This window comes from Enhydra lutris, unplaced genomic scaffold (assembly GCF_002288905.1).
Source record: "Enhydra lutris kenyoni isolate GAN:26980312 unplaced genomic scaffold, ASM228890v2 scaffoldscaffold38, whole genome shotgun sequence".
Taxonomy (NCBI): Eukaryota; Metazoa; Chordata; class Mammalia; order Carnivora; family Mustelidae; genus Enhydra; species Enhydra lutris.
The window spans coordinates 8,082,960-8,099,500 of NW_019154122.1; the positions used below are offsets into that span (position 1 = coordinate 8,082,960).

The 16,541-nt window shown below is 53.3% G+C and overlaps 2 protein-coding genes across 2 annotated transcripts in view; one reads left to right on the top strand and one right to left on the bottom strand.

Moving 5' to 3' along the window:
• Window positions 1-1,204: 1,204 nt before the first annotated feature.
• Window positions 1,205-15,991, bottom strand: LOC111154605 (NECAP endocytosis associated 2). Its single transcript, XM_022514295.1, has 8 exons — window positions 15,779-15,991; window positions 13,315-13,415; window positions 10,787-10,891; window positions 10,619-10,700; window positions 9,543-9,651; window positions 6,906-7,083; window positions 3,224-3,308; window positions 1,205-2,430 (listed from the first exon to the last, which is right to left on the bottom strand). The coding sequence occupies exons 1-8, from the start codon at window positions 15,868-15,870 to the stop codon at window positions 2,382-2,384; spliced, it is 801 nt and encodes a 266-aa protein (XP_022370003.1). The 5' UTR covers window positions 15,871-15,991; the 3' UTR covers window positions 1,205-2,381.
• Window positions 15,992-16,101: 110 nt separating this feature from the next.
• The window catches only part of LOC111154604 (spermatogenesis associated 21), a 39,695-nt gene continuing 39,255 nt past the window's right edge, over window positions 16,102-16,541 (top strand). Inside the window, exon 1 of the mRNA XM_022514294.1 lies at window positions 16,102-16,441. The gene's annotated coding sequence lies outside the window, so the exon portion shown is untranslated. The remainder of the gene's footprint in view (window positions 16,442-16,541) is intronic.

Here is a 16,541-nt window from a genome sequence, read left to right on the forward strand (position 1 = left end):
ACGTGATCATGGAAGCCACATTTTGTCCTCTTTGCTTTATTGTGTTGCTTAGAAGTCACGGGTCTGGCCTGCGCTAGAAGATTCCTGGAGATGGGCACACCTGGTAGTGGCAATTGTGGGAGCCACGCTCATCTGGGAGGGTATTCAAATCCCCCTGCTCTGTAGACCGCAGCCCAGGCCCCGTGTCCCCCCACCCCACCCCACCCACTTGGAAGCTCCAGTCAGGTGTCTGAAGAGTGGGGATTGGTTTGCAGTGGGGATTTTCCTGGGGACCCTGGTAGGTTTTTCCCAGCCAGGCTTCCAGTTGGTGATGGAGAACACCAAACTGTTTTTACCCGCCCACCAACCCCTCATGGATGTGTCAAGGTGTTTTTCCAGTTAGACCCTTGATGGCTGCTTCACCAGCCGCCTCACCACCCCCATTAGGAGTAACGGTTTTCTGATTCTAGATGAGGGTAATTAAGGCCAAACTATGACACGTGGGCATGTGCTAGTGCAGCTAGGCCTCCTGGGACTGACCCCTGAGTTAAGGAAGGAGCCTAAAAGAACAGCGCCCAGACCCGAAGCCCAGGTCCAGCTCCAGAACCCGAGAGCCCACCTCCAAGGAGAGGAAATTCCACTCCAGGAAGAGTTCAAGATAAACTTCCTTTCCAGCCTCCAAGCACTCAGGAAGGAAGAAGATGGGATGTAACGGGCAAGAGACGCAAGGTATCCTACTCCAGACTCCTCTGATGCTAACTCCTTACTCTTACTCGAAGGACAGAGGACCCTTCATTCTAATCTTCTATGTCCCTCCTTACATGGTTTATTAGCCAGAACAGCTGTTTCCATAACTAACAAAAACTGCAGCTTTCTCACCGAACCCTTGAGCACGGGAAGTGCTGGGGCCTTTAGTTTTTTGCTTCCTATTTAGGGAGTGGTTTCCCCGGTGAGGTCTTCGGGGTAGGGGGAGGCAGGGCCCCCCCCCCCCGCACATTAAGCTAAAAATGTCCCGGTGCTCTTCTAGATACACCGGGGAGACGTTACTGGTTGCCTCAGAGCAACAAGACCCAATTCTCTTATTCTGCCTCATGTGACATCCTGGCACCGGACTTTAAATCTGGACACACGATCAGCAGTGGGAGGTGGCTGTGAGTCTAGCTGCGGCACCCTGGATGGCTTCGTGGCCATGCTGCCAAAAACAGGCTCATCTTTGACATACACGGACAGAAGTAAAAATATTTATTTATCTTCGGAATCTGGTCCCACAAAAAGGCCAACACTCTTTCTTTTTTTTTTTCAGTTGTGTTGACCCTTCAAAAAAATCGATCAATTAAGAGGTAAAGTTTGTTGATAAAAAGCAAATTTCGAGGTGTGCTCAGATAAAATTATTTCTCATCAACCAGTAAAACAGGCAGCCCTAGTCTCCCAGTTCACTCAGAACTCCTTCCGTCGTGCACAGTCTCTGAAGGAGAAAACAAAGTAAGAGGCTGTCTGCAGACAAGGCACTTCAGAAACCACACCAAGGAGAAAACCCAAGGCCCCCGGGAACTGCGCTGGGGGCCCGTGAACCCAGAGAGCTGTCAGTGGACAGGACGGCTGGACCGCCCACCGCCATGAGAACATTCCGGCTTTCCTGCCCGAACAGCTTCCGGCGCCTGCCTCAGCCCGCACTGCCCACGTGGCGACCCGGCAGCCAGGCCACTTAGCCAAGAAGGAACAACACTTTCTGAAGCTCAGAGCAGCTCCTACGGCGGACAGGGCGGGATGCTTTCCGAGGTCCCTGCTGGGACATCTTGCAGGAGCAGTCCCTTTTGCAAAGATGAGTTAGTGCAGATCAGCATGTTAGCAAAGCAAATAAAAAATTTTTAAAAGCTGGTTAATACTCTTGATTTCCCTCCTGATTATCTGCTCGAGGAGCAGCCTATAAACCCGCCAGAAATCAGGAAGGAATCCCCCCTCTGAAGGCACCGTGAGTGACGTGGCTACAGCCAATGAGCGTGCAGAAGACCCTCCTTCTGGCCAGTGATCACGGGACATCTGTAACCACTGAGAAGGGCCCAGCTGAGGCAGGTAGCACGCTCAAGCCCTTCTTTTGCTTTGGGGGCTTCTGTTTAATATGGGTCACGTGATGGAAGCAGCAGTCTCAGAGTCTCTCATGTCAAGAGAGGGACAGGGACAGGGATACTGGGCTTTCCTCCTCGAGTCCCAGGAAACAGTGTGACACTGTGCCCGTTTACTGCCTAACACGCCAGTCTGTCAAAGTCAGCTGAGGAGGAAAGGAGAGAGTCATGCTCCAAACAGAGGCTGGCCGGGGAGTGCTTCGTCCTCCTTCCTTTTGGCCCAGGTGACGTGGCTTCGTTCCAGAAATTGTATGAGGAAAAAGAGGGACTACACTCAGATCAGAACTGGACCCAGCCTGTACCTGGTTGAGGCTGGCTGGAAGTCGACCTGTAAAAGGAAAAAAGGGAGGGGTGGGAGAGTTCAGACGTTTGAAAATACAAAGTCAGTAAAATGAGGCTTCTCTCTGGGCAGAAAGAGCTCCAAGAGGTCAGTCCCTGAATGTTCTAGAGCAGGGGTCAGTAAACTACAGCCCAGGGACCAAATCTAGTCCTCTGTCTGTATAAATAGTTATTGGCACACAGACACGTCCACTCATTTACACGCCATCTATGGACGCTTTTGAGCTACAAAGCAAAACCAAATAGAGACCATGAGGTCTATAAAGTCTAAACGATCTGTCTTTACAGTAAACACAGGTGCTGAGTCCTGTCCTACAGCCCATCCCCATGAACAATGGTGCAGTCAGTTTTTAGCGTCTTTTCCCCTTGACTCCAAGGAAAAGCTTGACGTTTTATTGAGGCAGAGAATGCAAGTGGGCCAAGGATAGATCCAAGGTTAACCCTCAGTCCAGTGTTCCGGGAGAGCTGGGGTGGGGTTAGGGAGTGTGGAGTGGAGGAAGACGGGGAGCAGCTACTGGGGCAAGCAAAGGTGGCTGAAGACCAGAAAGAGTTACAGCGTAGCCCCAGGTCACCCAGCAGTAGAGAGCAGCAGAAACCCTTCAGGAAGCAAAGTAAGCCACCAAAGCAGGCACTCTGGGGCTCTGCCCTCTGGCTGGCCAGAAAACATCCAAGCCTGAGCTGTTGCTCCAAACGCCAGGAGAAAAGCATCTGGAACAATCCCAGGTTTCTAGGGACACAGCCCTGGCCCCAGTCCCACCACAAGAATGTGACCCTCTCCTCACCCTGTGGACTTGGTAAAGTCTCCCCAGATGTCGGTGGTGGCGGTCGTGGCAGGCCTGGGTTGCGGCCAGGATACGGCGGCCCCTCCTATTGATGTCCCCAAGTCCGCCGGCAGGGAGAGAAGGAAAGGAGACACAGGAGTCAGAGATCTCTCTTTCTGGTCTCAGTGACCCTGAAATCGGTCTCATGATTCTGGGTGGCCGAGAAAGACACAAAGAGACCCGCTCTGGGACCAAAAAAACAAACAAGCTGCCACATTTCCATCTGCTCATGAGCCCTTGAGGGCTCCTAGAGAAAGTAGAAAACCACATACACACAGGTGGAGGGAGGGTGCCAGTGAGGACAAGTCACACATCATCCGTCACTCACACTGACTCACACTGACCAAGCTGAGGTCTTCAACCGCTTATGTTGGCAATCTGTTTAAAATTCACATGCTCCCACCCTGGCTTCTTTTTTTTTTTTTTTTAAGATTTTATTTATTTATGTGACAAAGATCACAAGCAGGCAGAGAGGCAGGTAGAGAGAGAGGAAAGGAAACGGGGCTCGATCCCAGGACGCTGGGATTATGACCGGAGCCAAAGGCAGAGGCTTTAACCCACTGAGCCACCCAGGCGCCCCATCCGCCCTGGCTTGTTGAATGGAAAATGCCCACCACAGAATGCAAGGTCATCCTCACATAAAGCCCTCAGTCCAGGGTCTGGATCGACTAATTGAAAAAGTTATGCTCCAGACATGTGCCAAGTGCTGGGCCCCAAACTGGTTAGGGTTTGGAGCAAGCCTTCCAGAAGAAGTAACACAGGGCGGTCTATGTGCCCCTTCACAGAGGTTGGGGGCACACGGGGCAGCTAGGCAGGCTTCTGCACTCTTCCAGCACCGCCCTCCAGGCTGCTGTCCCTGCTGGGGGCTCTGTGCCCTCCTCCCTCCACCCTCCTACCAATTTGCTATTTCTAATCTGCTCTGGGCAGGGAGACCAGATAACAGCAGGGCCCTCGAGGACTGAGTTTTACAGCTCACCAAATGCCTGCCAAGTGCTTGTAGCGAATTGTCCCATTCAGACCCATCACAGTCCCTGGGGGAAGACAGGCCAGGACCAACTGGGTGACTCAATGCACATCCCTCAAGTCCTTCCTTATCTCATGCGGGGGTGAGGGACGGTAACAGTGACTACTTCACAGAACCAGCCCGGGCTGCAGCAGTTAATACAGTGGCAAGCTTGGAGAAGGCCCAGCACGTGGTGGTGATAACGACCACATCAGTGGGACGAGACCTAATGAACACAAGCACTTAGTGTTTTAGGTATCGTTCGCAAGTGATACACACGGATTAGCTCACTGAACCCTCACAAGAAACCCACACTGTAGGTTATCATGACCCCCCTCAGCTTAGAGATCAGAAAACCAAGGCCCAGAGAAGCAGGCAATCAATCTTCTATCACACAATGGATAATCCAGACAGAACTCAGCCAGTCTGGTTTTAGAGGATATACTAAATGTTCAACAAACGGTAGCTCTTCATGGCTCATTATCTGACAGCATGCTGTCTGCAGACACACTGACTGCCTGTCTTGTATGTTAGAACATAAGCCCTTGGGTGCCTGGGTGGCTCAGTGGGTTAAAGCCTCTGCCTTCAGCTCAAGTCATGATCTCAGGGTCCTGGAATCGAGCCCCGCATCGGGCTCTCTGCTCAGCGGGGAGCCTGCTTCCCCCCCTCTCTCTGCCTGCCTCTCTGCCTACTTGGGATCTCTCTCTGTCAAATAAAATCTTTAAAAAAAAAAAAAAAAAAAAAAAAGAACGTTAAGCCCTTGGGGTGCCTGGATGGCCTAGTCAGTTGAGTGTCTACCTTTGGCTCAGGTCATGATCCTGGAGTCCTGGGATCGAGCCCCACATCGGGCTCCCTGCTCAGCCAGGAGTCTGCTTCTCCCTCTCCCTCTCCCCTGTGTGCACACGCTAATAGATAAATAAAATCTTTTTTTAAAAAAATCACTAGAGCAGGGCACCTGGGCGGCTCAGGCATTAAGCATCTGCCTTCGGCTCATGTCATGATCCCAGGGTCCTGGGATTGAGCCCCACATCGTTTCCCTGCTCAGCGGGGAGTCTGCTTCTCTGTCTCCCTCTGCCGCTCCCCCTGCTTGTGCTCTCTAATACAAAAATTATTTTAAAAAAAGAATGTAAGCCCTTGAGGGGCACCTGGGTGGCTCAGTTGGTTGTGTCCCACTCTTGACTTTGGCTCAGGTTATGATCTCAGGGTATGAGATCAAGCCCCACATTGTGCTCTGAGCTCCGGGTGGAGTCTCCTTGAGATTCTCCCGCTCCCTCTGTTCCCATCACTCTTGCTTTCTCAAAATAAATACATAAAACCTTAAAAACAAACAAACAAACAAAAAATCCATAAGCTCTTGAGAGCAGGGACTTGGTGCTGTACCTCCAACACTCCCAGGGCCTAAAACACTGCCTGGCACGTAGCGGATACTCCGTATGGGCTGTTAAACATGCACCAGCGGCCAAGGGAAGGCCTGAGATAATGGTTCTCCCACTACGGTGAGGATCCAAACACCGTTAGGAACACAGATTCCTGTCCACACTCCTGGAGATGCCAAGGCAGGTGGTCCTGTTACTCTGAGAAACAATGCTGGAAGAATGGTTCCTGGTACCAGGGCGGAGGCTGGCTGACTGCTACTCCTACCCAATCCTGGGCTGGGAATTCCCCCAAAGGCTGAGGTTGGAAGCCTGACCGCCAGATGGGGAAGCCTCTGTCCACAACCTTAAAAGGGAAAGAAAGCAGGCTTCCTGCCTAGATCCTACTCCCTAGAACCTAGCGAGATCTGTGTGGAGAAACTGAGCTGGGATAATCACCCAGCCTGGGGAAGGCCTGGAACCTCAGCTAGGCTGGGTGGGTAGGGTTGGGGGCCAAGAAAAATGGGCTAGCTCCCCAGCACTATTGATGGCTAGTACTGGACACTAAGTTCTGGAATCCTGGGGTCACCAAAAGGCATTCCTTACACCTTAGAGCAAACACTAACACAGTGTGCTGGGGGAGTTGCCTCTCCACTTCCCAGCACCCCGAGGGCCTTACCAAGGAGCTTGCTCTAAATTAAATCCCCAACTTTACCTCCTACCACTCACTTGACTTACGCTACATCCATTTCCCTACACATACCAGGTGTTTAAAAATTTGAGCCCTTCTCCCACTCTTCTCTCTGTCTGGAAGGCCAAGAGTCCCCTGCCCCAATCTCCTTCTTCAAGGCCCACCTCAATGCCACCTTTTCCACGGAGCCTCCCCACATCATCCTGGCTGGTCGTATGTGGACCCATTCATTCGGTCTCTGTGCCCTGGGCTCCTGTCTCCTACTAGATACGAGCAGACCTTGTCTCTGTCACTTACCCACGCGACAAACACTGAGCAGCCTCTAAGAACCAGGTGCCCACACACTGATGATTTCACAGCAAATCAGTGTCCCAGCAAACAGGCTGCAGCCCCCGCCTGGCAGGGGTAGACAGAGGCACTGAGTGGGGGAAGTGGCAGGTATCAGAAAACAGAGGAACCCCTTACCCAGTCTGGGCAGGAGCAGCTTCATGGTATCACAGACAGGTACCAAATGATGGACAGCGTGAGTGAAGGCGGGCACGGCATGGGGCCCCAGTTGCCGGGGGGAAGAGGAACCTGCAGGTGCAGCTTACTGACCTGAACTGGGACCAACTGCTGTCTGGACGAGTGATCCCCCCACAGACACCTGCTCCCCAGGGGGAGGGATCAGGGTGGAGGTTTTCCCCCCGGGGGGTGGAGGAAGCAGGCTCAGTCCTCCTGCGCTGGCCGGCCGTGCTCGGGGGGTCCCAGCTGCTCCTTCCTTCTTCTTCATGTTCTGAAGAGAGGCGAGGAATGCAAACCAGTCAGTTGGGGACTGCTGGGGACCCCTGCTTATCGGAAAACCCCACAAAGGGGGCCAAGGTGACCCCCAAACCCCAAATGTCTGTATAACCAAAAGATGGTCAAGAGCCATCCAGCACTCTCACTGTTTTGAGTGGTGGTCAAGGCATCACAGTTCCAGAGTGATCCCAAATACATCTCATTTGCAAACTCAGCCCCGGCTTCATTAAGCAGCGGGGAAATACAAATTAAAATTACAAATCAAACGAGTGCTGTATCATTACACATGCACCGGAACGGCTGGGATGAAGACTGTCGGTACTGAAAAGGACGTGCAGCAAACAGAAGGCTCCCTCGTACACAGCTACCTGAACTGCTGACCCTGCAATTTCCCTCCTGGAAACAGACCCCACGGAAACCTACTCATGGCACCGAAAGACATGCCCTTGGACGTCCACAGCCACACCATTTGGAATAGCTCCAAATTGGCAATTACCCAGTGTCTGCCGTCGATTAAAGAATAACACTGGGGGCACCTGGGGGGGCTCCGTCGGTTAAGCATCTGACTCTTGATTTCGGCTCAGGTCGTGATCTCAGGTTGTGGGATAGAGCCTCCCGTGGGGCTCTGTGCTCAGCAGGGAGTCTGCTGGAGAGGATCTCTCTCCCTCTGTCTCTCCCCACCTCGAATAAATAAATCAATCTTTAAAAAAAAAAACAAACCCACAAACAGTAACACTATGACACATTCTCACAATGAAATACGCCACTGCAGTGACAATGGACAAACTACAAGCAACAAAACAAAGGCAGATTTTGTTTCAAAACAAAATCCAGGGCATTCAACATCAGGACGGTGGTGGCTCTGGTGTGTGGACCGAACAAGAGACGGGCTTCCAGAATGCTGATAATCTCTGCTTCTTGACCTGGGGGCTAGTTTGCACGGGTCCATCTGGTTTTCAAAGATTCACTGAGTTCTGCATTTATGATGTGTGCACTTTCCTGTAGGTGTATCATACTTCCATAAAACATTAAAAAAAGGCCGGGGGTGTGTGTCTAGCTGGCTCAGCCAGTTAAGCATCTGACTTTGGCTCCGATCACGACCTCAGTGTCTTGGGATCGAGCCCTGCACTGGGATCCCTGCTTCTCCCTTTCTTCTCTCCCTCTGTCCCCGCTCCTGCTCTCTCTCAAGTAAATAAATAAAATCTTCAAAAAAAAAAAAAAAAAAAGAAGACAAAATTAAAAAACAAAAACCTGAGCCCCGATGTGAGCCAGAAACCAGTGTAAGTTACGAAGATGAAGACAAGGTTACCCACTTGTAGTCCAAGACCACAGCCCTGAAGCCAGAACCCTCAAAGCCCTCAGTGAGAGTCCACCTGGGCTGGTTATTTTCAGCTCTATGACCTGGGCAAGTCCCTTACATTCTCTAAGCCTCAATTTCCTTGCCTGTAAAATGGGAGAATGTTTATTCGTGTAAGTTCCTAAAAACACTACCTGGCACACAGGTGATGCTCATTAAATGTTAGTTTCCTCCCAGCAAGAGAGGAGTCACACCCCGACCAGTCCACTGGACATGACCTGTATTTTCTGTTACGGGCCAGTTGGCCAACATCAAGGGTCCCAAATCATCACCAGCATGAAGCAGAAAAGAGGAGAAAGAGATAGTAAATAAAGAGGAAGTAAAGAGGAAAAGCATTATCTTAGGGTTACAAAGTTTCTTCAAAAAACATTCCCATGTGGTCCTTGGATCCCCCAATCACTCCAACCCCACTCCCTGCAGTCAGGTGAGGACCCAGTCTGGACACCCAGCCTGCCCTACCTTTACCCGTTCTCCACAGGAGCTAACAAGCGGAAACCCAGAGGCAGGGCAGCTCAGGATGAGACATGGGGCGTCAGGACACCACCACCACCGCAGAAGCTGCCCAGGATTCCCAGCGCCCACCTCAATGCCTTCCTGTCCAGAGCCCTCCCTACTCTTCCTTGAGGAGCAAGGCCAGGACGCAGCTGACCCCCATTCTAACAGCCTGGTCAGAAACACCAGCTCTGGCGACAAGGGACTGATGCTTCTTCTCAACTCAGAGGCTTTGCACATGCTGTTCCCTCTGCTTGAACTGCCTTCGATTCCCCTCCTTTCCCTTCCTTACAGGTCACTTTTTCTAGGAACCCTTCCTCGCTTCCCTTAACTATGGGCTGTGTGCTCCTCCTCTAGGCACTCACGGCACTGAGCGCGTCCCCTCCCCTCCCAGGCTGTGGTCACATCTCGCTTATCCCTTCTGTTTAATTCTGAGCTCCTCGAGAGCAGAGCTCTCTCGTTCACCCCTAGCACAGGACCTGGCAAAAGGCAGCTGATCCACAAACATCTACTCAACCGATGGAACTGAAGCGTGGGAAAAGGGCAGGCGGGCTCCGGGCCGGGGCTGGGGGCTGGCCAACAAAGCCAAGGGAGGTGGGACTCACCGCGATGTTGAGCTTGATGGTCTGGCCCTCTTTGAAGCCTAGGTCCAACTTGGGACCCTGGTCTGGGTTCTGGGCCTGTTTTGCAAATTCACACTGCTGTTTCACCCACCTGGGGAGAGGGCAGAAAGAAAAAGGTGAGGAAGAGACCCGCTGCCCTGCATTCCACTCCCTTACTCCCCCTCCACCTGCCACCCATCCGGGAAGAGGTTTTACATGGCAGAAAGAGCACACGCAGGCTTGGGAGCTGGGCCTGAATTCGAATCCTGACTCTGACACATAAGTGGCTGCGGGCAGATCAGTTCCTTCATCAACAAAATGGGACGACAGTTACGTATGTGTTAAAGACAGCTCTGAAAATTCAGTGAGCTCATGCATGCAGACAAAGGTCCTCACACTGGTCTTCAGGAAATCTGAGAACTGGCCCTCTCCTCCATAGCACTTGGCATGTGGACCAGGACAACATATCCACACCCCCCACTCACAAGGACTCATAAGGTAGACGGTGAGATAAGACAGATGCCCAGGAAGTGGAGAGCAACACAAAAGTACCCTCCAGCCTCTATTCGATACCCATCCAGCAGCCACCTGGGCAGGGACAGCAGGCCAGGGAAGAGCCAGGGGTGCCCACGTGAGTGGCTGCACACAGGCCAACTCGACAGCAGCCAGAGACGGAGGCCTGAAGGTGGCAGGGGAGCAGTGTTTCCTGCCCCGTCTTTTAGCTTTCGAAAGGACTCCCAGACAGTGACCACCTGCCACCACTTATTGTATCACGAAGGAGCAGGCTCAGGAAGGCCCCATGAGCCCCCCATGGACTCAGGCTCCTCTGGGGCCTGGTAAGGGAAGAGGTATGGCACCTCAGAGGCTAAGCCAGCTGACCAGTGAGAGATGAGCCTGCCGAAAAGGAGAGGACTGGAAAGTAGAGAAGACAGCCTGCCCCCCAGGAGCAGTGAGTCTCTCGGGGGCTCTGCTAGCAGAAGAATCCCACACAAGCACCTAAGTATCCTAGGCTGGGAAACCATTCTGTCCCAGGAAAGCAAGGAAAGAGGCATGAGCACCGGTGTCTTGGAACCACTCACTTGAAGTGGTCCTGCAGTGCAACGTTGAAGTCAAAGGCATCGCCTCGGTCCCCGAAGCCAATTCCAATAAATGCCCGGCGCCCTGGGGGACAACACAGGATTAATCCCACTTGCCAGCGGCAGAGGAAACTCTTCTTACGAGGAGGAACCCCTGAAACCCACACGCACCGTTTCCATCTTCGATGCGGATAACGAAGTACCTGCTGGAATCCGTCACGCTCTCGACGGCCGTGCCGGGAAACTGATCCACCGGAGCCTGAGCAAAGAGCTCCCCTGGAAGCACAGGTTAGGGTGAGCCTGGAGCCCCCTTCCCGCCTGACATTTCTATCAAACCACTGCGGCCTTTTTCCTGAAAGGCAGCGAGGCAAACCTTACTCCAGGGTTCAAATCAAATCCATTCTGATGGACGAGAGAACACAGACCTATAACCAAGCAAAGGTTTAAGTCAGGAGTGGCCTGCAAGTCAGATACAGCCTAAGGTTAATAGTCTTGATTTAACTGCCAAACTCTTCAAAATCAAATTACGTGCAAAATCATCCCGATTTCTGGTCTTCCCTGACAACCCAAACCTCTAGCGACGCTGGGACTCCATTCGCACAGGAGAGCCAGGCTGGAGCCCACCTGCCTGCACCGGAGGGCCCTGGTCCAGGTCCAGCACCACCTCAGAAAAGGCCTGGAACCCGAGGCAGGACTGCAGAGGAGCCGCAGGACCCAGTGAAAGGGGCTTGGGGGGCCACAGAAGAACCGAAGCAGGGACGCCTGGGTGGCTCAGTCGGTTAAGCGGCTGCCCTCGGCTCTGATCATGATCCCAGGGTCCCAGGATCAAGCCCCGCATTGGGCTCCTTTCTCAGCGGGGAGCCTGCTTCTCCTCTGCCTGCCTCTTCCCTTGCTTGTGCTTTCTCTCTCTCTTTCTCTGACAAATAAATAAAATATTAACAAGAAGAAGGATCTGAAGCAGCTGAGACAGGGCAAGAGGACCACCGGTTTTAAAAGGAGCCACTGCCAAACGCATCCCTTGTCACTCCGGCACTCTAGGCCCCGGTGCGGTGCCCACCTTTGGGGGCATTCTGAACTCCTGTCGCTTCCACAGGTGCTGACCTCTGTCCGAGCTTCTGGTACTCGACCGAGGCTCCTCTACTCAGTGCTGGGGTTCACAGGCGACTGTAATCAAGGCTCAGCTGAATCCAAACTGGTGGCCCGCGAGTCTGTAGCTTCTTGGTAATTTCTCTGTGCCTCTCCCCCAGCTTGGCCCCTGGGGATCTAGTACTCACCTGGATGCCTTTGGCCTAGAGCAGTGATTCTCAACCAGTGGTGGTTTTGCCCCCGCCCCCGACCAGGGACATGGGACAATGTGCAGACACATTTTTGGTTTTCCACAGCTTGGGGGGGTGCTACTGGCATCTGGTAGGCAGAGGCCAGGGATGTTGCTACGAACTGAAATTTGACTTGACAGTCCCAACACTCCCCTGGCCCAAATGCCACTAGCCTTGGCTGAGAAGGAGTGCAGAGCGAGAGACAAGAGGACCCGGCAGGCCTGGCCCCGAGACGCAAGCACCCTAGGGCGGCTCCTGCAGGGGAGGCTCAGCTCTGAGCAGCCGCTGTTCCACTAGGCAGGCACCTTCAAGTCCGTTCCCAAGGCTCGCAGGAAACAGCTCTTGCCATCCCTTGTGAGATCACCTTGGACAGCCCGGAATTCTCTGGCCTAGTCACAGCAGCTGTCTTTTCAAACTCCTTTGCAGCCAATACCCAGCCAGCCCCATGTTCCAGAACGCGTCACTGCTCTGGGTCACCTCACAGTTCACAAAGCAGTTGGATAAATGTGTGCTCACTTCGTATTTCCAACAATCGTGTGAAGCAAGAGCTAATGTGATCCCCATTTCAAAAAGGAGGCCAAGGCACCAGCAGTCACGGGGCTCGCCAAGGGTCCCACGGCTCAGACACAAGAGACGCAGTTCTCAGAGGCAGAGATTTTGCCTGTGGCGCTTTACAGCCGGTCCCGCCCCGCCCGGGAGAATCTCTTACACGTTAGAAAAATAAATGACCGAACGCAGCAGCCCCCGACCGAGCAGCACCATGCCCGACCCGGCTCTGGGGGCTGGGGCTCTTTCAGGCCTCTACGGCCTCCACAGCTCACCCGGAGGCCCTGGGGGCACATGACTTCCAGACAGATTTCCCCTAAGGTGACATCTGCCAGCTGACCCCAACACAGCCCAGCTTGGCTTGTCCTTTCACCAAAGAAATAGCTGAGCAGGACAACTTCCAGCACTTTCAGTTCACGGGCGTGGTCAGTCTGGGGAGTTAACCATTCAGCTGATAAACAGAATTTCTGAGGAGGAAGCCTCGCTCAGCGGCACAGGGTTGTGCGTCTCCCCCTGGCCAAGCTGGTCTTAAAGGCAAACTCTGGGTCTTCCTGAGACCAACTTGTCTGTCTCCTCTTCCTGGATTCCAAAATTAGTATGTTCTTAAGGATGCCCCCACCCAAGACAGGTGTATGACGGGAAATGCACCCTTCTACACCGGAGACCGGGCTTTCTACAATTAAAGGTGGGGGGGCTGGAGGCGGCTTAGAGGGCCGCTGGGCCTTTGATTTGGAGGCTCAGTTCCCGCAACCCGAGTGGACTCGCCAGGGCTGCCTCTCCGTTCACAGAGTAGGAGGCGCGGCATCTCAGCCCCACAAGGGCCTCCCTGGCCTTTACCTGAGGTCCTGTCCTCCAGCTTGATGAAGGCCACCTGCCCTTTTGCAGTGATCCGCAGCCGGCCACTCCATGATGGCTGGTCCAGCTGCCACTCCGCGGCCCTACGGGGACAAAAACCATTGAGCCTCTGCTAGGGGGTCCTGCTCCCTCACTCCAGGGCTGGGGACGGGAATGGGAAGGGCATGTGGGCTGCCTGCTCAGGACCAGAGGCTGCCAGACTTTCTCCAAAAAGGACCATCCCATCTCTGTCACAACTACCCACTCTGCTGTTGTAGGGTGACAGCAGTGATACAGAGTACAGGAGCATCTTGGTGCTTTATGTATTTTATCTGAACGTCTGCTGCGGCGTGTGACTATTTCAGCGCAACTCTCTGGACACGAAAAACCTGAATTTCATGTAATTTTCACATTAAGAGATATTCTTTTTGAATGTTCCCCAACTACTATTTAAAAATACAAAAACCAGGGGCGCCTGGGTGGCTCAGTGGGTTAAAGCCTCTGCCTTCGGCTCAGGTCATGATCCCAGAGTCCTGGGATCGAGCCCCGCGTCGGGCTCTTTGCTCGGCGGAGAGCCTGCTTCCCTTCCTCTTTCTGCCTGCCTCTCTGCCTACTTGTGATCTGTCAAATAAATAAATAAAATCTTAAAAAAATATATACATATATATATAAACCATCCTTAGCTTGTGAGACATACAAAAACACAGTGGGTCGCAGTTTGCCGGCCCCAGTTCTAGACTACAGAGATTTTTCTCAGAAGCAGGACTTCCAGTTTTCTTTTGGTAAAAGCAGCAGCTCCTGGGCCTGCTGTTTAAGACACTGCCAGGCTGCAGTGGCGAGAGTGACCATCTGGGACCAGTGAGACAATCTTCGAGGAAAAGCAGAGAGCGAGCAATCATTAGCAGAAAGAGAAAAAGAGAGCAACTATACACCTGAGAAAAGTGAATCCAGGAAATTTAACCCCAAAGGTGTTCCAGGCCAAAAGAACCCCCAGGAAACCGTGGACCTATCACAATAGCTTCTTTGGGGACTTTTAAAGTAGTAACTTCACATTTTACTTCTAAGAAGCAATTCAGTAAAATCCCCAAATAGCAAGAACTTTGGGTGTTTTCAAAGGCTTTTCCTGGAAGTCCCTAAGCAATATCATTAACTACAGACACAGGTCTTTTTGAGGACCACACAAATGCAGACTCTCGATTCACAAGTCAGCTGACTCGGTTTCAGTTCCTCCTACTCGGGCAACACAGGCCTCAGATCCAAGCTAACACGAGCTCTCAGCGTGAAGGGCAGGGGCTGCCAGCTTTCTCTACGCCAAACCAGCCAGCCGGACACTTGGGAACCTCACTCTTGCAGGGACCGGGAGGGACAAAACCCATCCTACTGAAGGGGATCAGAGTAGGCTGACCATCCTGGGTTTGGTGTCCCATCTCCAGTTTGATAACAGAAAGCAGATGTGTTTTTGTAACGGCTTCTCTTGTTGCTTTCAAACTACTTTCAGGTTACACCACAGATGTCACAGGTGTTCAAAAAAGTAATCTGTTGTCTAGAAAATCAGCCAGGAGTCTGTGTTAACACACCTGGAAAGCAACAAGAAGCCAGAAATGTGGCCACTCCACCATCCTTGCGATGCAGGCCAGTTCTGTATTTCCAAACCACGGAGACAAAAACATGGCCTTCAAAAGCGACTCCACCCCCACTCCAGGGGCACAAAATAGCCACAGACCAGGTTGTCTGTAACAGGTACATCTCTCCCCACCCCACCCCCACCTTTTCACAGGTAATGCATAGGCTTGGTAACAAAATGCAAACAGTACCAAAAAAGCGTAGGGCGAAAGGAAGTCTCCTTCGAACTCCCACTGCCCTCCCGTAGCGCCCTTTCCTGTGTTCCCTTCCAGACCCTACAAGCATCTGTCTATCCGTCTCGGGTGAACATTTCACCGGAGAAGCGCGAAGCACTCCTCCCAACCGTCACCAGCTGGGATAAGGACTAAGGTTCGTGCGAAGGGAGCTGGGCAGGGAGGGGTCCCCGGGCTCTGGCCATCCGCCTACAGCTCCCTCGGACGAGTCCTTTTGGCCGGTTCTGAGCTGTTTTCCTTCCGCTGGGGATTTCCGCCCGTGATAGGACCCCCCCCCCACCCCTTCAGGCTTTTCAAGGTTCCCCTCAAGGCCACCAGTTAGGGCTGAAAGAAAAGGACTTGTGACACCACCTCCCCGAACCACACTTAGGGTACCGGCTAGACACGGCTCCAAAGCCCTCCCCGCGCTGGAAGCCCCGTGCGCCGGACTGACACAGCCCCAAGTCTGGGTCTCCCTCCTCGCTCTGGCCTCGAGCTGGGAGAAGCCCCCGCATTACCTCCCGCCTCTCCCCTAAACCGGCCGGAGCGGTCCTCGGCTCCCATGGTGGGCGTGTCGGGCGGCGGGGAAGCGGTTAAATCAGGGTTAGCCTGGCCCGGCGGCAAGCGGTCACCTGTAACCACGGTTGGTGGCTCGCGGCGGGATGCGGTAGACGTGGACCTCCGGCTTGACACAGAGGACCGACTCATACTCTCCCTCCTCCATCTCGACACCCGGAGCCCACCGGACTTCCGGCTCCTTCCCAGCCGCGGCGCCGGAAGCAGCTCGACTCTACGACCCGGCTCAGGCTAGAGCGGCAGCTTGCGGGCTTCAGCACGTCCGTCTCCCTCCCGCCCTCTGCTGGCGACTCTGGCTCAAGACACGCGGCGGACGGATCCTGGAGCCATGCGCTGAGGGACAAGAGGTTTTAGGGGCTTTGGGCTCGTACGAGGCCTTATGTGCAGCAGAGAAAACTTCAGTGCCGACCCCGCTGCAGTCCGTTGTCTGGCTGTGGGTCATCCCCATCCCCTCAGCACTTACACCTGCATCCCAGCTGGCTGAAACTCAGCTGTATCTGCCTACGCAGCTCACCCTGAAGCCAATATGGCCTCCAGCCTCTACTTCCCTGGGCTCTTCCTGAACGTCCTGCCTTCTCCTGACTCTAGAAACCTCCACGGAGGCTCTTCCTCCTAGAGAGAGGCTAACCTGACCCACCGCTACGTGGGGCGCCACCCTTATCCTCACCCACCACGTGCCCAGTGTGACGTCCACTCGACAAAGATTAAAGTCTACTAACGTAAGTCTCGAAGAAAGACTCCCAGTCCTCATGGATTTCTCACAGAATGTCGTAGGGGATACATTTTATCCTACCATAATCAAGTTCTCAAAATCCCTTC

Bases quoted from the DNA above. Each gene is read 5' to 3' on its own strand.
- LOC111154605 (XM_022514295.1), bottom strand. From the start codon at position 15,870: ATGGAGGAGGGAGAGTATGAGTCGGTCCTCTGTGTCAAGCCGGAGGTC. The intron at 10,701-10,786 runs GTGCGTGTGGGT...GTTGTCCCCCAG, and splicing joins CCGCATCGAAGATGGAAACG to GGCGCCGGGCATTTATTGGA. The intron at 3,309-6,905 runs GTCAGTAAGCTG...GGACATCAATAG, and splicing joins AGCAGTTGGTCCCAGTTCAG to GAGGGGCCGCCGTATCCTGG.